Source organism: Hirundo rustica, chromosome 4, assembly GCF_015227805.2.
Source record: "Hirundo rustica isolate bHirRus1 chromosome 4, bHirRus1.pri.v3, whole genome shotgun sequence".
Classification (NCBI taxonomy): Eukaryota; Metazoa; Chordata; class Aves; order Passeriformes; family Hirundinidae; genus Hirundo; species Hirundo rustica.
Window position 1 is genome coordinate 157,529 of NC_053453.1, and position 20,629 is coordinate 178,157.

At 61.8% G+C, this 20,629-nt stretch overlaps 3 protein-coding genes across 4 annotated transcripts in view; all 3 read right to left on the reverse strand.

Moving 5' to 3' along the window:
- Window positions 1-545: 545 nt before the first annotated feature.
- On the reverse strand, window positions 546-8,016 carry LOC120752061 (acrosin-like). Its single transcript, XM_040062715.2, has 4 exons — window positions 2,571-8,016; window positions 2,150-2,409; window positions 1,570-1,715; window positions 546-1,077 (listed from the first exon to the last, which is right to left on the reverse strand). The coding sequence occupies exons 1-4, from the start codon at window positions 2,636-2,638 to the stop codon at window positions 670-672; spliced, it is 882 nt and encodes a 293-aa protein (XP_039918649.1). The 5' UTR covers window positions 2,639-8,016; the 3' UTR covers window positions 546-669.
- Window positions 8,017-8,270: 254 nt separating this feature from the next.
- ATP6V1F (ATPase H+ transporting V1 subunit F) lies at window positions 8,271-9,626 on the reverse strand. Its single transcript, XM_040063185.2, has 2 exons — window positions 9,279-9,626; window positions 8,271-8,927 (listed from the first exon to the last, which is right to left on the reverse strand). The coding sequence occupies exons 1-2, from the start codon at window positions 9,434-9,436 to the stop codon at window positions 8,726-8,728; spliced, it is 360 nt and encodes a 119-aa protein (XP_039919119.1). The 5' UTR covers window positions 9,437-9,626; the 3' UTR covers window positions 8,271-8,725.
- Window positions 9,627-10,266: 640 nt separating this feature from the next.
- The window catches only part of FLNC (filamin C), a 29,613-nt gene continuing 19,250 nt past the window's right edge, over window positions 10,267-20,629 (reverse strand). For both annotated transcript variants that reach the window (XM_040061315.2, XM_040061314.2), the window contains 18 exons: window positions 20,348-20,595; window positions 19,982-20,069; window positions 19,756-19,896; window positions 19,424-19,552; window positions 19,121-19,294; window positions 18,417-18,578; window positions 17,889-18,092; window positions 17,135-17,287; window positions 16,909-17,031; window positions 15,920-16,180; window positions 14,366-14,635; window positions 13,812-13,949; window positions 13,289-13,404; window positions 12,568-12,697; window positions 11,968-12,144; window positions 11,489-11,707; window positions 10,842-11,051; window positions 10,267-10,512 (listed from right to left, as the gene is read on the reverse strand). In XM_040061315.2, the coding sequence (XP_039917249.1) occupies window positions 10,325-10,512; window positions 10,842-11,051; window positions 11,489-11,707; window positions 11,968-12,144; window positions 12,568-12,697; window positions 13,289-13,404; window positions 13,812-13,949; window positions 14,366-14,635; window positions 15,920-16,180; window positions 16,909-17,031; window positions 17,135-17,287; window positions 17,889-18,092; window positions 18,417-18,578; window positions 19,121-19,294; window positions 19,424-19,552; window positions 19,756-19,896; window positions 19,982-20,069; window positions 20,348-20,595 (3,131 nt within the window). In that variant the 3' untranslated portion in view covers window positions 10,267-10,324. The remainder of the gene's footprint in view (window positions 10,513-10,841; window positions 11,052-11,488; window positions 11,708-11,967; window positions 12,145-12,567; window positions 12,698-13,288; window positions 13,405-13,811; window positions 13,950-14,365; window positions 14,636-15,919; window positions 16,181-16,908; window positions 17,032-17,134; window positions 17,288-17,888; window positions 18,093-18,416; window positions 18,579-19,120; window positions 19,295-19,423; window positions 19,553-19,755; window positions 19,897-19,981; window positions 20,070-20,347; window positions 20,596-20,629) is intronic.

Below are 20,629 nucleotides of genomic sequence, written 5' to 3' on the forward strand. Positions count from 1 at the left end.
TGTCCCAACTTGTTGGATGTGGCCATTGCTCTTGGCTGCGTGTGTGTTGTGTACATGTGTGCACACGATGCTGCATTCCAGAGAGCTGAATACACACACATACTGAGACAGTCATGGAATCATGGGGTGGTTTGGTTTGAAAGAGACCTTAAAGGTCACCTCATTCCAGCCTTGCCATGGGCAGGGGCACCTTCCACTATCTCAGGTTGCTCCAGGGCCTCCCCACCCCGAGTAACAACTCCTTCCCAACACCACATCCAAATCTCCCCTCCTCTAGATTTAAACCATTCCTCTTTGTCCTATCATGACCTGCCCATGCAAAGCATGCAAGCTGCTCTCCCCCATTATAACCTGCTTCAGGCACTGGAAGGGGCACCGAGGTTTCCCTGAAGCCCTCTCCAGGCTGAAGAATGAATGTGAACAGCACAGCAGATGGACAGACAGAGCAGGGACTCTCTGAGCCTGCAGGTGCACTGAGCAGGGCTGAAAACACAGTTAATAGTGAACACAGAAACTTTACTTCAACACCACAGTCACATCAGCATTGGTGTGGCCGCAGCAGAGCAGCGTGGGCAGGACAGAGAAGCTTCTGGCCCCAAGGCTACCTTTGGCCCAGCAGGAAATGCCATGGTCCACTGTAGCCTCGGATCCTGCTCATGCCGCTGCTGCTCAAGCTTTTTTGTCCTTCAGAAACTGCAGGAACTCCTGCAGCAGATTCCAGAATTGCACCAGGATCTGGTGTGGGAATGCCATGGGCAGTGATGTGCCCGAGGATGTCACCGCTGGTCTCTGGCTGAACTCAGGGTTCAAGTTGATGTCTTCCTCTGGTTCCTCTGGTTCCTCTGGTTTCACATGCCGCTCAGGGGCCAAGGTGACAACTGGCTCTGGGGCTGGACCAGCTCTTTCTGCTGGGCTCAGGCCCGTCTGCAGCAGGATCCAGTTGTAGAAGTGCTGAGTGGATGTATAGATCCCGGGGTGCCTGGCTCTGTCACAGCCTCTTCCCCAGCTGTTCAATCCCACCAGCCAGTAGTAGTCAGCTCTGTTGTCCTTGCAGACGAGGGGGCTCCCGCTGTCCCCCTGTGCCAGGAGAGAGGGTTCAGGGACTGTGGGGGCCTGCTGCGAGCCCCAGACCTGGCTCCTCTCTCCCATCCCAGCGCTGGCTCCTCTCTCCCATCCCAGCACTGGCTCCTCTCTCCCATCCCAGCACTGGCTCCTCTCTCCAGCCCAGCGCTGGCTCCTCTCTCCCAGCCCTTGCCAGGTCCACATTCCCAGCCCAGGAGGGTTCTGCTCAGGGGCCGGAGCCTCCAGGCCCTGGGTTTGGAGCAGGTCGGGAGCTCTCCCATCTCTGCACATGGGTCCTAGATGTGCAGAGGACAGATGTTCTGGGGTCACATCCACACTTTGGGTCTGCTGGGGGCACTGGATGGGCTTTGTGGGCAGGACCAGGCCTTGGGGACAAGGGGACATAGGACAGGGACCTGTGGGGGACACGGGATGGGCTGGGCTGTGTGTGGGGGATGAGGGGTCCCTGTGCTGCCGGGTGCTGAGGGACTCATCACACACTCGTACCTGGCAGGTGTCGATGGTGCCCTGTGGGTACCCAGCACAGAGGTTGTCAGCATGAACGGCCCCCGCGTACCACGGGCTGCTGTTGCAGAGCTCCGTGTCCATGAGGTGGACCTTGGCCTCCTGCAGCACCATGCCTGTTCCCTGAGCTGTGGGCACAGGGGGGAATGAGCCCCCAGCAGGTGCCCATCCCCTCCCCTCGCTGGGGCTGAGCCCCTTCCCCACAGAGCGATATTGTCCAGCTGTGTCGCTGCTGTTGGCCTGGAGGAGGAGCCAGACCCATCTCTGCAGAGCCTTCCCAGGGCCAGCAGGAATTGTTTGGGTGGGAAGGGACCTTCCAGCTCGTCCCGTTCCGCGCCCCGTCTTGGCGGGGGCTCCTTCCCCCGGCCCGGGCTGCTCCGAGCCCCGGCCCCGCTGACGTCCTGCAGCCGACTCTGTCTGCGGCCGGTGCGCGTCCCCGGGGTGCCCAGCTCGCCCTCGGAGCGCACACCCCGTTCTGGAGCTCACACCCCGTTCTGGAGCTCACACCCCGTTCTGGAGCTCACACCCCGTTCTGGAGCTCACATCCCGTTCGGGAGCTCACCTCGGGCAAAGTTCCAGCCGGCGATGTAGCAGGATTTCAGCTCTGAGACCCGGAGCGAGGCGTCGGGCACACAGCCCAGCTGGATGTAGTCGCTGCACTCCACGGGCCGCTCCAGCTCCACCAGGGCGATGTCGTTCCTCGCCGTGGCAGGCACGTAGTGCTGGTGCACCAGCAGCCTCTGGATGTGTCTCACCTCAACGTCAGGGCCCGGCTGGCTCAGATCCGTGGCCCCCATCACCACCTCCCACTTGGAGTAGTCCCTGGGGAGCAGATGGAGAGAGGGGTATCGTGGAGCAGAGCCACGGGCTCCAGCATCTCCCGGCCTTCTCCTTCCCAAGGCGGAGAGGGAGGTGGCACGCGGTGCTGTGACCTGGGCACCTGCCCGTGCTCTGGGGACATCTCTGTCCCTGCTGTTTCTTACCCGCCCCTGGCGAAGCAGTGTGCGACCGTGAGGACCCACTGGGAGCTGAGGAGGACACCTGCACACATGTGCCACGTGCCGTTCTTCCAGGTGGCCTGGATGCTGACGATGCCGGGCCAGGCCCCTGGCTGGACACCGGTGCCACCCACAACACGGGACGTGTCAACAGCAGGAGCCAGGGAGTTGTAGTCAAGAACTGCAGAGCTGTGGTCAGAAGCCAGGGGCCGGAGCCCACAGGTCCCTCTGGAAGCACAAATCCATCACTGCCCCGCTTGGTGGCTGCTGCTGCTCTGCTGCTGCTCAGGCTGAGGGTCCCACCTGGTGCTGAGAGGCAGCAGGGCCAGAGACCCCTGAGGGACAACTGTCCCCCCGGTCCTGCCAGTCAGGTCCCCAAGTGTTCCTCCAGCTCCCTCGAGCCCCTGGGGACGCTCACCTGCAGGTGTCCCAGGTGCCCCCCACGGGCCCGGCCAGGCCCAGCAGGACGAGCAGCCACAGCAAAGCCATCGGTGCCAGCGCGGGTGGCAGCAGCCAGAACTGAGGTGTCACCTCCAGCGGGCCACCACCACAGCACCCACAGCCTTGGTGGTGCTCACAGTGCCCCCGGCCCAGGGCCGCTGTCACAGAGGGCTGTTCTGTGTGCTGGGCATGGCAGGGAGGGGCAGCACAGAGTCATAGAGACATGGAATGGTCTGTGTGCAAGGGACTTTAACGACCACCCAGTGCCACCCCTGCCATGGCAGGGACACCTTCCAGTATTCCAGGTTGCTCCAAGCCCCAGTGTCCAGCCTGGCCTTGGACACTGCCAGGGATCCAGGGGCAGCCACAGCTGCTCTGGCCAACTTGTACCAGGGCCTGCCCACCCTCAGTCAGAAATTCCTTCCTAACGCCTAATCTAAATCTGCCCACCTTCAGCTTAAGGCCGTTTTTCTTGTGTCCTCTCACTACGTGCTCTTGTCCAAAGTACCCCTCCAGCCTTTTTCTAAGCCCCCTTTAAGTACTGGAAGGGGCACCAAAGTCTCCCTGGAACCTTCTGTTCTCCAGGCTGACCAGCCGTAACTCAGCCCTTCTTCCCACCCCAAATGAACACTTTAAATGTGGTGATCCTTGCTGTAAAACAGCAGTTCTCTGCTAGTTCACTTACATTTGCCTTTTACATATGTTTATTTAAATCCATTTTATAAAGGCATCTGACTTTGATTAAATACCTCAAGAAATGGAAGCTTCTATTTTTTCCTCTGTAATTTCTTGAAGGATTTTGTGGGAGGATGGCTGAGGGCAAAACAATAACAGAATTAAATTATAGGGGAAAATACAGTTGCTGCTCTCTGGATGGAAGGCAGTCAACACACCTGATCTCCCTCACACAACACCATCCAAGAGAATGCCCTGCTGCTCATGCTGTGGGATGAGCCCTGGACACAGGATTTGAGGTGTGGTCTCACCAATGCCAAGTTCAGGGAGACAATCGCTTCTTCCTCACCAGCTCATTTTTATGCACACAGGGACAGGCTGCTCCTGCACCTTAAAGGTTTCCTTCTCAGTGTATGCCCAGCCTTTGTTTTTAAGGGCTGCTTCCCAAGGGACTTTTCAAAACAGTGTCCCAAACTGGCTGAAATTCACAAACTGACAGTCCAGTGTAGAGGTTTTGTTGACACACTTTGTTACCTCACCAAGGATCGAAAACTCCATTTCATGGTCACTGTGGCCAAGATGGTTCCAACCACCACATCTTCCAGCAGCCCCTCTCAGTCTGCAAAGAGCAGGTCCAGCGGAGCCCCACCTTTGGTCAGCTGCTCACCTACGGAGTCAGTTCTCTTCCACACATTCCAGGAACTGTTCAGACTTTCTCCTCTCCATCCTGTTGTTTCCAGCAGACATCCGGCAGGTTAAAGATTCCCACAAGAACAAGGGCTGGCAACCATGAAACATCAGCCAGCACTTTATAGAATAACTCATCCTGGTTGGGTGATCTAGAACAGACTCCCACCAGGATATCTGCCTTGCTGGCCTTCCCTTTGATTCTCACCCATGACCAGACGACCTTATCATCACTGCCACTAAGCTCAAGACAGTCAAAGCACTCCCTAAAGTACAGGGTCATCACACCACCTCTCCTTCCTCAGCTGTCCCTTCAGAGGAGCTTGGAGCCATCCATGGCAGCATTCCAGCCATGGAGTCATCCCACCACTGCAACTACAGCAGAGCTTTGCTGCTGCACGACAACCTCCAGCTCCTCCTGTGTGTTGCCCACACTGCTGCATTGGTGTATGTCTTGGTTTGAAAGACAGGTGTCTGCTAGGGAGAGGCAGGGCCTCCCTGAAAACAGAGAATTCAAATCCCCTCCCTCCAAGTTATTATAATTTAGAAAATTAAAGGGGCTTTCAGGCAGAGGTATGGGGACAGGACTAGCAGTTCTTTACTAGTAAGTATAACAAGGCAAACAAACAACAACAACTACAGCATTAATAACAAACAGAACGAGGAACCTCGAGGGGCTTTGTTTCACAAAGCCTGGGGCAGTCTGATCTCGGTGCCCCTTCAGGACCCTGAGAGCACCAAGCTGGGACGGTGGGAAATCCCGGGCTGGTGGCTGAGGTATATCAGAAGCTCTGCGGTGGTAGCTGGGATGTCCCAGCAGGGATGTCCTTGGCAGGGCAGGGCAGGGCAGTGCAGGGACACAGAGTAGCAAAAAGCCTCAAAGCAGTGCCGAAAAAACAGCGACGGGCCAGGGCCAGCCCAGCAGGGCAGGTGGAGGCGAGCTCAGAGTTCCGGGGCACACGAGCCCATCACGAGATGATGGTAGATTTCTCAGGACTGGACTTGGTAGTGACAGCGAACCCCTCCCGAGCAAACAGCAGCCTGGCCATCCTCCCTCCGATGCCAAAACCAAGAGAGGGTGCCTGCCTCCAGCCCCATCCTTTACTTGCCCCAAAAACTCGTGTGATCTTCCCCCTCCCGACTTTTGGCCACCTCTTTGTTTTGGTCAAGTACCCATAATATCCAGTAGTCTCCTAGCAACTTATGGGAGAAAATTCTGTAAGTAAAAAAGAAACAAATCTAACTCCCAATAGTGTAGATGCACTTCAGCTAGGCTATCGATCTCTCCCCAACACCGGCCTGCTGCCCCCAGCTTCATCTCTAGTAAGCGTGGTCTCATCCTCTTCTCCCCGCAAACCTAGCTGAAAGCCCTCTCAATCAGCCCTCCCAATTCACAGGTTGGACCCCTTTTGCCTCTTCTAGAGAGGTGAACCCCATCTGTCTCCAGCCTGGTGTCATACAAAACACCTCATGTTCAAAAAACCCCAAACTCCACCAAATGGCATCATCTTTACGCTACTTTTTGATCTCATGGTTTTTCCTTTGGCATTCATCCTTACTACCAAAGGAATCTAGACCACCACCTCTTGTCCCTCCTTGTGCTCTTGTCCCTTCAACCGGGACAACGAGCAGTGGGCAGCAATCGTTGGGCTGAATTAGTCCAGGGGGTCTCTCAGCAATATCCCTTGCCTGGGCCTCAGGGAGGCAGCAGACTCCGCTGTGGGATGGGTCGAGTTGGCACACAGGGTCCTCAGTTCCCCTCAGAAGTGAGTCACCCACTACAACCGCCCTTCTTTTTTTCTTAGTAACTGTAGCTGGGATCTGTCTGATCGACTGCACTGATCTGGGAGACCCACCAGGTAGATCTTCTCCACACTCATCTTCCTGACCCTCAAAATCCAGGACCTCATATCTCTTCTGTAAGAGCGTCTGGGAAGGTGAGGGAAGCCAGGAAGGGATTCTTCTGCCTCCCCAGGCAAGGACATATTTCCATTCCCCAGCTTTTAGGTCTCCTCCTGCCTGATGGCAAGAGGGTCAGGGCTACTCTGATTCTTGCTGAGCTTTCATGCACTGCATTTCTCTCCTGGACGGAAGGGTGCAGCTCCACCGGTCTATTTATTTCTCCTTTGCACTCCCTGAAAATCCTCAGCCTCTCCACCTCCTCTTTGAGATCCACACCACGTGCAATGTTGCTTCCACTGACCTCCAGTAGTAACAGCAGGCTCAGACACTCCCTGCAGCCAGAGACCCGGACAGCTGCATGTTTCTTGGGGAGCTGTCTGGGTCTCCATGCTCCTGCCAGCAGTGGCTTTTGTCAGCGTGTAAACTACTGCTGGGTCTAATCAAGTTGGACAAGTGAAAAAAACAACTCCCACCTGAGGTGAGCTCACCTCAAGAGTCAGGAGGGTGGCTGTGCCCTGCTACACGCCCTGCCACTTGAACTGCCACGCCATGCCCTGCTGCTGCTCCAGCAGTCCTGTTTGCCTGCCCCGGTCACCACGCTCTGGGTCACCTGCACTGCCTGGAGCCATTTCCATCTCCTGCTGCTCCTGGCAGTGCCCCCTCTGTGCCTGACTGGCTGCCAGAGCTCCTGAGTCCACACAAATCTCACCCGAGGGGACTGCACCAATTCATACAAACATCTGAGGGGGGATCCCACGATCCCACCAATCCCCACAATCTCCCACCAATCCCCACAATCTCCCCAGGGTCTGAGGATGGTGCCAGACACAGCCCGGTGGTGCCCAGCGACAGGACAAGGAGTCAGGCCCTGAGCACCAACACTCCCAGCTCAGCATGGGGCAGAACTTCCCTCCATCACGCAAGGGCCAAGCACTGGGACAGCTCCTTCCATGGAGACATCCCAATGCACCTGGATAAGCGTCACCTGCTCCAGGTGACCCTGCCTGGGCAGGGGCTGGGCTGGATCATCACCACACTGTTCTGGGATTCTGTGTGTGTGTGTGTGTGTAACACCTGTGTGTGAGACACCTCTGTGGCCTGTGTGTGACACTTCCGTGTGTGTGGCATCTGTGACAACTGTGTCCGTGTCCACCTGTGCCCACCCAGCACTGCGTGTCCCCAGCATGGCCACCACACAGGTCCCCAGAGATGCGGGTTCCCTCTCAAACCGCCCCAAGCCTCGGGGCCCCCTCTGTGTGTCACCTCTGTCCGCAGGGGCTGCTGAGGGGTGTGGGGGCATGGGGACATGGAGGGTGGGAACCATAGGGGCAGGGCTGGGTGGATGGGGCCCCCAGACCAGCACCCCTCAGGCCCTGGGGGATCACTGTGGGGTGCAGGCGCTCATCCCTGCTGGCCCCTCGAGGTTGGGGGGCTATGGAGGGATCTCAGGGTGCTCCTGTGCCCTCCACATCTCTGTCACCTCATGCCCCATTGCATGTCCCTGTGCCACATCCCCAAGTGCCCCCCATCCCTGTCCCCCCATGCCTCCATCCCCCACAGCACCCCACAGAGCAGAGCAGACAATGAGTGGTGTCAGCACATGTTGGGGACACTGTCAGGGAGACACACGGGGGACACAAGTGACACTTAGCACCAGGGAAGGACAATAAATAACCTTCCCCCCAGGTTCTGCTGGGGCTGAGCAGGCTGGGGAGGAGCTGGGGGAACGGTGACAAGGTCACGGTGACAACTCCCAGTGTCCTTGGGGTGTTCCTTTGCCCCCCCCAGGTGTCCCTCCCTGCCCACAAGCAGGATCTGGCAGGATTCAGCAGGATACAGTGGTGGCACTTCCCCATCACGGGACACGGCTGAGACATCGTCATGGGTCACCCACAAGGCCCCCGTGGCTGCCCCAGGCTCCCTCAGAGACACCCCAGGTTCCCTGTGTCAGCCCCCAGACCCACGGGGCAACCACAGCCCCCCAGCACCTGAAGGACACCCCAGGGACCCCCAGCAGCACCCTGGGATGGGCTGGGGACTTCTTGGGGTGGGGATTCCCAGGCATGAAGCACAACTGCCCCAGGTGGGCTGGGGGACCCTGGGTGGGTTTCCCTGGGGTGGAGACCCCCAGGCCGTGGGGTGCTGGGGGCTGTTTTGGGGTACCAGGGAGGGCTATCACAAGCTGTCAAGCACAAAGAATTTGGGGGAGTGGTGGGGGACTGTTTGGGGGCGCTGGGAAGGTACCAGGGACTGTCTGGGAGCGCCTGGGGGTGCCCGTCACCCGTGGCTGGGCGCAAAGAGGCCACGGGCGCAGGGGACAGTTTGAGGGTGCCACGGAGGGTTGCACATACTGGAGGTATCGGGGAACCTCTTTGAGGGAGTTCAGAGGGGGATTTGGGGGAGTGTCGGGAGGGGCTGAGGGGTCCTGGGGGGCTCTATCGCAGCTCATCGGGTGCGAAGAGCCCCCGGGCGCGGCGCAGCACCGAGTCCCGGGCCGGGTCGTAGGGGTGGTCCTTGGAGGGGATCTCGAGCACCGCGGGCAGCGCCCGGGCATGGGCCGCGACTGCCGGCCGGATCTGCTCCGCCAGGGCCTGCGAGATGAGGATCATGCCCACGTCCTCCCGCGCCAGGAAACCCCTGCGAACGGGGAAAAAGGGGAGAGTGAGGGGGTACAGAGGGCCCACCATGGGTGCCCCAGTGAGGTGGGACGCGTTTCTCGGAACCCCTTGGACCCCCTGGTCCCCTAAACACTCCTGGCCCGAGACTCCTGCGAGCCCTCTCTCTCCCCTCCAGGAACTCTGTGACCCCCCAGACCCCAAAACCTGCCCGGATCCTCTTCTGAGACCCCACTAGGGACTCACCAGAGCACCACCGGGACCCCTCAGACACCCCCCAAACCTTACGGACCCTCCTGACACTTCTAAGACCCCCAGACCCCTCCTCAGGCCCCTCGGTGTCCTCCCAGGCCGCCTTCCCCCCCACACACACCGAAAGGCCTCCTCGATCTCGGCCAGGCTCGTTTCCTTCTCCACCACCAGGAAGTTGGGCCGCCGGTGCTTGTCCAACTCCCCGATGCCGCCCAGCAGAAACCCGGTCACCGTGTCCTCGTCGCCCATCACCGCGATCAGCTTCCCGCGGCCCGCCATGCCCGGGGCCCGCTGGGTACGGAATCCCGACCCAGGGATCGGGACCCTGGGAAAGCCGCTGCCGGGACCCGGCGGGATGGGGACGCGCCGGCGGCAGCGGCTGTCGGGACCAGGAGCGACCGGGAACGACCGGGAACGACCGGGAACGACCGGGCGCCGCCGCCGCTTCGGGTCCCGCCGCTTCCGGGTCCCGGCGCCGCCGCGCTCGCGGATCGCCCCGCCCACTGCTGCCCCGGCAACACCGCCCGGGCCCCGCCCACCGCCGTGGGGGAGCCACGCCCGGCACCGGCCCCGCCCCGCGGCCATACGCATGCGCAGCGCGCCGTGCCCTTGAGAGGACGCGGGGCGCTCCCCTGCACAGCGCCCCCTACTGGAAGGCGCGGGCCCTTAGGGCGCCCCGGGGCGCAGCGCCCGGGACCCCCCGAAGCCCCCCGGGCCCCCCAGGCCGCCGCTGTTCTGCCACGGAATCGCCCTACGGCCCCCTCAGGACTCGGGCATTCTGCCTCAGACCCTGCCAGGCCACCTCCAGGGTCCTGTTCCACACCCCACGATCCCACACCAGGACCTCATAATCCCATCCTGCAGCCCACAGGATCCTCTGCTCCCCAGGATCAGGATGACCTGCTCTGGACCCCCTCGGGCCGCATCATCCTGCCCCGGACCCCCAGGACCGCCCCCAAACCCTTCTGTGCTGTTCCGGACACCCCAGAATTCTCACGTCCAGCTCAGAACACCCCTACATCTGGTGTCCTTCCCCAGAGTCCCCCAGGACCCCGGCACCCTCCCAGCCCCACTCCGCGTTGTATCCCCTGTCATCACTCGGACCACTCTTCTTCTCCCAGTGCTTTATTGACAGGCCCGGGACCCTCTGGGATCCCCAGGGGGGTCTCAGGCCGCGGTGACACGGAAGGGGCTCCCCGGGACGTCGCGGTCGCCCCAGCGCAGCAGCAGCACGTACTCGCCGCGCTCCCGCACGCTGTAGGTCACCGTGTACACGCGGTTCCCCTCGTGCTTCACGTGCACCTCCTCGCACGGGGCCTTGGGGCCGTGCACCCCCACCAGCAGCATGTTTGTTCCTGGGGGGGGGACACGGGTAGGGTGAACCCTGAGCTTGAGACCCCAGGGTCAGCCCAAACTCCCCCGCCCTGCATCGTCCACCAAACTCCCCCCCTTACCCACCCCATCGCCTCCCAGGACCCCCAGGCCCCCCTTTAACATACCCCATCCTTTCTCAAGACGCTCTAGAATTCCCTGAACACCCCACAGACCCACCACCGCCTCTCCCCCAAGCCCTCACAGGACTCCCCTAGGAGCCCTGGACCGCCCTGCTGAGCCCCCATCTGCCCTTCCAAGCCCATGCCCCTCCCTGCCACCCCAAGCCCCCAGGACCCCCAGTGCCCCTCACCGGCCTTGCTGCAGTCCACGGTGAAGTGGTTCTTGTGGCCCAGGCGGGCGGCTGCCAGCCCTGGCCCCCGGGCCACCACCTGCCCGGCGTCTGACGGGGCCTTGGTGACCCCCCCAAAGGCAGAGGGGCCCCGCGACCCCGCCCTCACCACCGGCTCCACCAGCACTGTCGAGGTCTCGTGCAGACTGTGCCCGCCTGACAGCCGTGGGCCTGGGGAGTACAGGGGGGACACGGTCAACCCCCACCGTGGCGACAGCCCCCATCACACTGTGCTGGGGAACATGAGGACATCTTTTGGGGACAACTCCCCCCCCCCGCCCCGGGACCCCCACCATGTCATCCTGGGGCTCCTACACCACGTCACCCGCAGGATCCCTCCAGGGTGGCCCTCCTGCAGCCCTCCATCACGTCCATCATTGACCCCTTGTCACCCCACACGAGGGACCCCCATATTCTCCTCCCTCAATCTCCCTTATCCGTGCCCCCCATCCCCGTGTCTACCCCCACCCCATCTGTACCAGTGACCTTGGCCTTGAAGGGGCTGCCCTGATGCGGTGGGGGCTCTGGTATCCCCACGTCCCCCTAAGTTCCCGTGTCCCCATTAGTTCCCATCTCCCTCCCCATCTCCAGGTCCCCCCCATTCATACCAGTGACCTTGGCCTTGAAGGGGCTCCCCACGATGTGGTGGGGGCCACCATACTTGATGGAGATGAGGTAGTTGCCAGGGGCCATCGGGGTGTAGGTGACACGGTGGCCCTCAGGGACCTCAGTACAGTCCAGCTCCACCTTGGAGGGGCCATCAATGGTGACAGCCAGTGCTCCTGCCCCTGCATTGGCTGTCTGCACCAGGAACTCTGAGGGCACCCCTGGGACACGGACATGGGGATGGCACCACGAGTGGGACACCAGGACACAGTTGTGGTCACCACCCATGGCCACGTTCCCAACATGGCAACTCCCACGGCCACATCCCCACTGCCACCCCCATGGCCACGTCTCCATCGTGGCTCTGTCCCCATCACCATTCACGGCCATATCTCTCCTGCCACCACCACTCCAGTTGTGTCTCCGTGCCCACCCCGCTCCCACAGCCGTGTCCCTGCCCCTGTCTCCACGGCAGTGTCACCTGTGCGGCCACCCTCGAGGCCCGGCCCAAAGGCAGTGACGAGCCCGGGGTCCCCGGCCTGGCTCTGCTCGCCCACGCGGATGTTGAAGGGGCTCCCGGGCACGTGGCGCCCGTTGAAGCGCAGGTCGATGGAGTGGACTCCGTTCTCACGTGGCAGGAACCCCAGTGCGTACCGGTCTGGGGGACACAGACATGTCACGGGGTCCTCGTGTCCCCACACCCCCGTGTCCCCACACCCCCATGTCCCCACACCCCTGCTCTTGCGCAGCAGGAGCCCCAGTGCATATCAGGGGGACACAGCTATGTCCCCATATCCCTGTGTCCTGTGTCCCCATGTCCCACACCCCCACATCCCTGTGTCCTCACACCCCATGCAAGAACCCGTGTGTACCAGTCGGGGGGATGCCATCACATCACCGTGGCCCGTGTCCCCGTGTCCCTGTGTCACTCAGTCCCCATACCCCACGTCCCCACATTCACAAGCCCCATGTCCTCACACCACCCATGTCCTGTGCCCTGTGCCCACAACCCCACGTCCGCAGACCCGGTGTCCCCGCGGTGTCCCCGCAGTGTCCCCGCGGTGTCCCCGTGTCCCCTCACCGCTGTCCAGCTCGGACACGTAGCACTCCTCCACCACCCCTGCAGGCGTGTGCACTTTGGCGTCGATGACGCCACGCGCCCCGTTCAGCTGCACTGCGAACGACGCTGGCTGGTTCACTGCCACCGTCTCCTGTGGGGACACCACGGTGGCATCAGGGACGTGGGGGGACGGAGGCGCATCATGAACGATGCCAGCCGGTACACCCCAGGGAATGGGGGGACGTGACAGGGGTGCAGGACACGGCAGGGGGGCAGGGGGAGCACCATGGGGCCCAAGGGTGACACGGGAGTGCAAGGTGGCCCAGGATCAACGTGAAGGACACAGGGGTGGCACCAGGGACATGTGGGAGAGAGAGGTGGCTCCAGGGAGTCCCAAGAGTGACAAAGGGGCGACACAGTGGTCCCAAAGGTGACACAGGGGTGCAATGTGACACAAGGGACGTGAGGCTGGCACCAGACAAGGTCCCAAGGCTGGCATGGAGTGGCATAAAGGTGGTCTAGGGGTGACATGAGGGAGAGAGAGATGGTTCCAAGAATGACATGAGGGAGGGAGAGGTGGCCCAAGAGAGTCCAAGAGTGCCACAGGAGACCCAAACGGGCACACAACTGGCATCCCAAGAGTGCAAAAGAGGCTCCGGGTGGCCCAGAAGTGACCTGGGGACCCGGGGGGCATCCTGAGCCCAGGGGTGCCCCAGAGTTTCACACGCCGTGCCCCCAGTACCTGCAGGCTGGTGACAGTGAGGCGTCGGGCATCATCAGAGTGGGAGGCGACAGGGACAATAAAGGGGCTGTCAGGGATGTGCTCCTCGTTGAACTTGATGGACACCTCGTAGTCACCTGGGGACATGGGACAATCAGGCAGGGAGCCCCCACACGGGGACACCTTCCTTTGGGAACACCCTCACGGGGGGACACCCATGCACAGAGACACCTTTATCTGGGGACGCCCTCCCTCGGGGACACCTGTGCAGAGTGACACCTTTGTCTGGGGACATCCTCCCTCGGGGACACCTGTGCAGAGTGACACCTTTGTCTGGGGACATCCTCCCTCGGGGACACCTGTGCAGGGAGACACCTTTATCTGGGGACACCCTCCCTCGGGGACACCCTTAACTGGGGATACCTTTGCATGTGGGTCTCTCCTCACATGAGAGCCCTGTGGCCCCAGCCTCAGGCTGAGCACCCTGGGGGACATTAGGGGTGGTTGGGAGGGTTGGGGGTGTTGGGGTACAGCCCCCCCTTACCTGGCTCCTGCACCAGGTAGGAGACACCACAGGAGCCGTCCTTGCGGTCCTCAAAAGAGATCTCAGCCTTGCTGGGCCCCTCGACAGCGATGGAGAGTCCCCCCGCGCCCGCCTCACGCGTCCAGATGCTGAACTCAGCTGGGGAGGATCACCGGGGTCACCCTGGCCCTCAGTGGCACCCCAGGATGGTGACACCCAGCACAGACCTGCACCCGCCTCTCCACAGCACCCAGACCCCCCCAATAGCACCCATGTCCCACCCATGGCACACAGACCACCCATAACACCCCCTCCCCATAGCCCCCACACCCAGCTGTACCCAAATCCCCCATCACAGCACCCAGAGCCCCCAAATTTCACCAACACCCCACGCACACGTGGCACCAACCCCCCCACTGCCGCCCACACCCCCGATAGCACCCAGACCCCCACAGACATCCCCCCAAGAGCACCCACCCCTCATTGCCCCCACATGCCCATCACTCCCACACCCCATATCCCCCCAGAGCCCCCAGGCCCCCATCATCCCCCGCACCTGGCAGAGCCCCCCGTACCTGGCGTGCCGGCCACAGCGCGCTGCAGGCCGGTGCCCCCCGCGCGCACCTTGTGGGCGCCGCCCTCGCCCAGGGGCCCCACGGTGAACTGGAAGGGGCTCCCGGGCACGTGCTGCCCCCGGAACTTGACGCTGACAGTGTGGGCGCCCGTCTCCTGGGGCACGAAGCGCACGCTGTACACCCCCGCGCCCCCCGGCACCACCTCGGCCTCGCGCCGCTGCCCCGACGGGCTCAGCACCTGCGCCGACAGCTCCTGAGCTGACGCCTCGCCTGCAGGCACACCCCATGTCACCGTGGGCGCCCCAACACCCCATCGGCACCCCAGTGTCACCCCAACACCGTATCGCTATGGCAGCCCAGCTCCTGCACCCCCACCTCGCCTGCAGGCACACACCGTGTCACCCCGCAGGCACCTGGGCACCCCAACATCACCCCATTGTCACCCCACCACTGCGCTGCCGTGGCACCCCAGCTGTCACCCATCACTATATGGCCACCGTCATCCTGTCGCCAGGGCACCTTGTCACCACATCACTCCATCATCCTGTAACCCCCACACTCCGGCCCCTCTGCACCCCATTTCCTTATCACCAAATCACTGTGGCACCCCAGCACCTGTCACCCCATCAAGCCATCACCCTGGCACCACAGCACCCGTGCATCCTGTCACCAGGGCGCTGTGTCATCCTGTCACTCTGATACCAGGGCACTGGGGTCCCATCACCTCCTCACCATCGTCCCAAGGGCTCCCTGGCACACTAGCACCCTGCTACCCCACCACCAAGGCACCCTTGTCACCCTCATCCCACCACCCTGCCGCCAGTGTGCCCTGATGCCCCAACACCCACCAGAGCCCACGTGCACCCCCGAGCTGGGTGCACCCCCCGCCGCGAGCGTGCCCCTCGTGCACAGGGCACATGCACTCGCCAGCATGCACACGCAGACATTCACACACACGCGCATACCCTTGTGAGACTGCACACTCGTGCCGAGGGCACCCACAGCCCTCTGGGCTGAGCACGCACACCCCGTAAGCAGGTGTGCACCCGCCTGTGCCAAGAGCCAGCGTTGCCCCCCACCTGCACACACATCCTCGTGTGAAGGGCACCCCCCCTGTCAGCACAGCAGCCCCCACACGTGTGCCAGGGAGTCTGTCCCACTGCGCCCTGGGCACACGCAGGTGGGGACACACAGCCCTGTCCAAGGGCATTTCTGTGGCAGGCATGCCCAGCTCTCATACAGGCTCACTTCCCTGCACACCCAGCCCTTGTGCCAACACAGCCCCAGGCCTCATGCACACCCAGCCCTTGTGCCAGCACAGTGCCCTGCCCGCACAGCCCCATGCACACCCAGCCCTTGTGCCAGCACAGCTCTGCACAAACACGCTGGGGCTCCAGCACACCCAGTCCTTGTGCAAACACACTTCCCTGCACTCGCACTCCCCTCATGCACACCCAGCCCTCGTGCCAGCACAGCACCCTGCCCGCACAGCCTCATGCACACCCAGCCCTCGTGCAATCCCACTTTGCTGCACGCCCCCCGTGCAGGACGCACCCTCGTGTGCGCGCGCAGGGGCTGCGAAGGCGCCGATGCCCTCGCGGCTCCCGAAGGCCCCGAAGGCCCCGAAGGGCTCCGGGGGGGCCCGGGGGAAGGCGCCGCCCACGCGGGTCGATTCCTCCACGTGCACCTCGCGCGTGGTCTCGCCGCCGCGCGTCTTGCTGATCTCTGTGCGCTCCGTGCGCGTGTACGTGTGGCTGCTGCGCGTGAACGTGCGCGTCAGCCGCTCCTGCGCCGACACCATCTGGAACCAGTTCCCTGGGGAACACCCCGCAGACACAGAGGGACAGTGCGGACACATGGGGACGACAGGATGTGGGCACGGGTGGGAGAACAGAAGGATGCACAGAAGGGTGATGGGGACACAGGAGGACATGGATCAACAAGGGGATGAATGGACACAGGGGTGGATGTAGTGATGGGAGAAGATGTGGATGGGTGGAGACGTGGAGGGATGGAGACCAGGGTGGACACAGGGAAGATGGAATCGTGATGGGTGGAGACACGGGTGGTCACAGGGTAGGGAGCAGAGGATGGTGCAGGGAGGGGTGGACACAGGGGTGGAGGTAGGGATGGATGGAGCCAAGGGTGGATGAAGACAGAGATGGACACACGGACAGATGTGTGAATGGACACACAGACGTGGATGGAGGTATCAGTGAGTGGTGGCATGCACAGAGGGATGCATGGACGCAGGCACAGACACACAGGACACAGACATGGACACAGACGCATGGACAGGAGACAAAGAAGGAAGGAGAAATCAGAGCTGGAGTGGCTGAGATGCATCTCCATCCCCACAGCCCACAGAGCAGGAGGAGGAAGAGGATTAGGATGGAGAAGGGGGAAGAAGAGGAGGAAGAGCGGAGGATAAAAAGGAGGAAGAGAGGAGGACAAGAGATGGAGAAGGAAGAGGAGAAAAAGAGGAGAAGGAGAAGAAGGAGGGAGGCTGGGAGGAGGAGAAGAAGGAGGAAGGCCAACCCTACCTGGGATCTTAAGGTTGAGGTCGCAGGTGCTGCCAACAGTGGCGATGGAGGGTGCCTGCCGCCGGCGCGTGATGCTCTCCTTCATGCGGCCCTCACCGGTCACCTTCACCGTGAAGGGGCTCCCTGTGGGTGACAACAGTTACCTCAAGGACCCGTCACCCCCTGGAGGTCCTGGCACCCCTCCCCACCACAACCCTCTGTCCCCCCATGTTTCCCCCAGCCCCACCTGGAACGTGTTTGTCAGCAAACTTGATGTTGATGATGTAGTTGCCGGGTTCGGTGGGGCAGTAGGTGACTTTGCAGGTGCCATCCTCCATGTCCTCACAGTTAATGTCCACCTTGCTGGGACCCTCAATGGACAGGCCCAGCCCACCGTAACCTGGGTGGCCACGGGGACACGATCAGAGGTGTCCCATGAAGGCTGTCCCTGTCCTGGCCACGGTCACATCAAGGCCACAAGCCCAGACTGTCCATGGTCACCACCCAATCCCAGTCATCACCCCCAACCTGGCCATGGCCATGCCATTCCCATAATCATGGCCACCACCCCATCCTGTGCTGGCCACAGCCATGGCATGGCCTTTAGCCACTTTTCACCTGGCCGTGCCACCACCATGGTCACCATCCCATTCAGATGAAGGTCACACCATAGGCACCACCTCATCCCGTGCTGGCCTCAGCTGTAGCACAGCCGTGGTCCTCAAATCATCCTGGCTACGGCCACACCAGCACCACAGCCACCATCCAACCCCAGCCACAGGGACCATCCTGCCTTGGCCATGACCACTGCCACCATCCCTTCCTGGCCACGTACAGCCTTGGCCACCATCACACGTGGCCATAGAACACCACAGCAATAACCACGGCCACCACCTCATCCTTGAGTGGCCACAACCAACACGTGGTCACGGCCATCACCCCATCCTGCCCTTAGCCATGGCTACCACCTCCCCCATGGCCGTCCCCCACCATGGCCTCACCAGCGCTGCGTGTGTCCACGATGAACTCAGCCACCTCAAAGGTGTGGCCCTCCAGGAGCCCCTGGCCCCACACCTTGACCCGGCCGGCATCACCAATCTCTGACTGTCCCACCAGGATCTTGAAGGGGCTGTTGGTGACGTGCTGCCCACTCTTCCGCACACTCACCACGTGCTCGCCCACCTCCTTGGGTGTGAATGAGATGCCTGGGGAGGACACAGCGGTCACACACCACCACCAGACTTGGCCACCACCCATGTACCATCCCCATCCCCTAGCCACCACCACCAGCCCCTGGCCACCTCCACCAGCCCCTAGTCACCAACCAAGTCCCCTGACCATGGCCACCAATCCCCTGCTAACCCAATGCCACCAGGCCACCCGTCCCTGTCACCCCATAGTTCCACTGTTCCCTGTCACAACAACTCCCCAGGTCCCACATCCTCCTCTCTTGTGCCCTTGTGCCAGTTCTCCTGCGCCCACATCTGCATGTCCCCGTGCCCCTGTGGCATCCCCATGTCCCTGCACACCGATGTGGCGGTTGGGCAGCCGCTTGAGCAGGCACGGCTCCTCATTGCCCGAGGGCGCGCGGATGGTAGCCGCCAGCAGGCTCAGGTCTGTCTCTGCGATCTTCAGTGACACATCAGTCGAGGTGCCCACGTTGAGCTGGGACGTGCGCATGGAGTCGTCCCCTGCAGAGATGCCATCGGCAGGGACATCAACCCAAGGCGGACGACAAGATTGACAGGATCCCAGTGGTGATGGAATGATATTCCCAAAGCCCCACAGGGTCCCAATGGACACATGGAGAGGGTCCCCAGAATCAGGGGTCGCTCAAAGATGTGTGAATAGCGTCCTCAAGGCCATGGATAGAGCCCCCACAAGGTCTACATGGCCTTGTGACGGGGTCCTCAAAGCTCCATGACATCCCCATGGCCACAGGTTGGGGTCTCCAAGGCTTCACAGGCCATAGGAGGTGGGGGTCCCGGTGGCCAGGGATGACACCACAGCTGTCCCAATGGCCATGGCGCTAGTGTGCCCATTACAGGTGTCCCCATGCCCATGCCATGGTGACCATGACCCACAGGTGCCCCCATGGTCATACAAGTGCCCCCACAGGTGCCCTCATGGTCATGAATCCGTAGATGTCTCCATGGCCGACCAGGTGCCCCATGGCCAAGCAAGAGCCCCCAGAACTCCCCCAGACCCCACTGTGCCCCCCAGCCTGTCTCACCAGTGATCTTGGCAGTGAAGGGGCTGCCTGGGATGTGTTTGTCGTCAAAGCGCACAATGATGCTATAGTCGCCAGGGGCTGTGGGCAGGTAGGACACAGTGCATGTCCCGTCCTTGTTGTCCTGGCAGGTGATCTCCGCCTTGGAGGGACCTTCAACCGCTAGCGACAGCCCACCTGGGGGCACAGGGGTTGTCAGAAGGCACCAGACAACGGGTGCCAGGAGGCACCAGTGGTCTTCAGCCCCTTCTGGTGGCCCTGGGGGGGGTCTTCATGACCTCCCAGCCCCCCTGGGCCATTGCTCACCCTCGCCAGCATCCTTGGTGACAATGGTGAATGTGCACGGCTTGTTGACCATCCCATGGCTCAGGCCAGGCCCATAGGCACTGACATGGCGTGGGTTGATGGCATCCACGTAGAACTGGAGAGGACTCCCTGGGGACACAAGGGACAATGGTCAGAGACCCATGGAGACACCCCACCATAAGGGTGACCAACCGTGGACCCCACAGAGACACTCCACAGGGACATTCCACACCATGGTGCATGCCTGACCCACAGGAGTCCAGCCAGGGCACAGTTGTACCAACCCTCCTCAGCCACCTCCCAGTGTCCCCCAGTGTCCCCCAGTGGCTCACCGGGGATGTGGTTGCCATCATAGCGAATGTCCATCTCGTGCAGCCCCTTCTCAGAGGGGGCATAGTGCACTGTCACCGTCCCGTCCTTGTTGTCGGTGATGCTGGGCCGCGCTGTCTTCCCCGACGGCATCCGCACCTCACCTGGGGGTATTTTGTCAGTGGGGGCACCGAGAGGGGGGCTGGTGCCTGAAGGGGTGTTCCCTGTCCCCACAACCCTGCGCTGTACCTGTGATCTCACCCTTCTGCACCGTGAAGGGGATGACGAGGTTAAAGGGCCGGAGGTTCTCGGTGGTGGCTGGGGGCTCCTCTGTGGCCTGATCGTGGGGCAGAGAAGGAGGATGAGAATCCCCGTGGTGGGCTCACAGCCCTGTGATGATCCTCATGACCTCCAAACCCCAAGGTGTTCACCGTGATCCCAACCCCCAGCACTATGGCTCTGGCCCCATGGTTCCCACCGTGGTCATCCAGCCCCACAGTGCCCACCATGGTCTCCCAATTCCGTGCTGCCCACACCATGGTCTCCCAAAGTCTGACCCGTGGTGCTCATCACAGCCCTCCCAGACTCACAGTGCCCCCCAGGTGCCCCACCCACCATGACGTGGAAGGGGCTGTTAGGGACGTGCTCCCCGCCAAAGCGGATGGTGATGACGTATTTGCCGGGCTCAGGCGCGGTGTAGAAGATGTCAAAAGTGCCGTCGTGGTTTTCCACCACGTCCACGTCCAGCTCAGCACCATCAGGCGTTGACACCTTGCAGGTGACCTTGCCCTGTCCCGCCGCCTTTGCATCCACCGTGATCACCGTCTCCTCCCCGATCTGGATCGTGGGGCCCAGGCAGGCACCTGCGGGGGAGGGTGGGGTCAGTGCCACAGGGGG

Excerpts from the sequence above, each read along its gene's own strand:
- LOC120752061 (XM_040062715.2), bottom strand. The coding sequence starts at position 2,638 with ATGTGTGCAGGTGTCCTCCTCAGCTCCCAGTGGGTCCTCACGGTCGCA. Across the intron at positions 1,716-2,149 it reads CGGCTGGAACTTTGCCCGAG|CTCAGGGAACAGGCATGGTG; the intron begins GTGAGCTCCCGA and ends CTGTGCCCACAG. Across the intron at positions 1,078-1,569 it reads GCACCATCGACACCTGCCAG|GGGGACAGCGGGAGCCCCCT; the intron begins GTACGAGTGTGT and ends CTCCTGGCACAG.
- ATP6V1F (XM_040063185.2), bottom strand. The coding sequence starts at position 9,436 with ATGGCGGGCCGCGGGAAGCTGATCGCGGTGATGGGCGACGAGGACACG. Across the intron at positions 8,928-9,278 it reads GAGATCGAGGAGGCCTTTCG|GGGTTTCCTGGCGCGGGAGG; the intron begins GTGTGTGTGGGG and ends CCCCGTTCGCAG.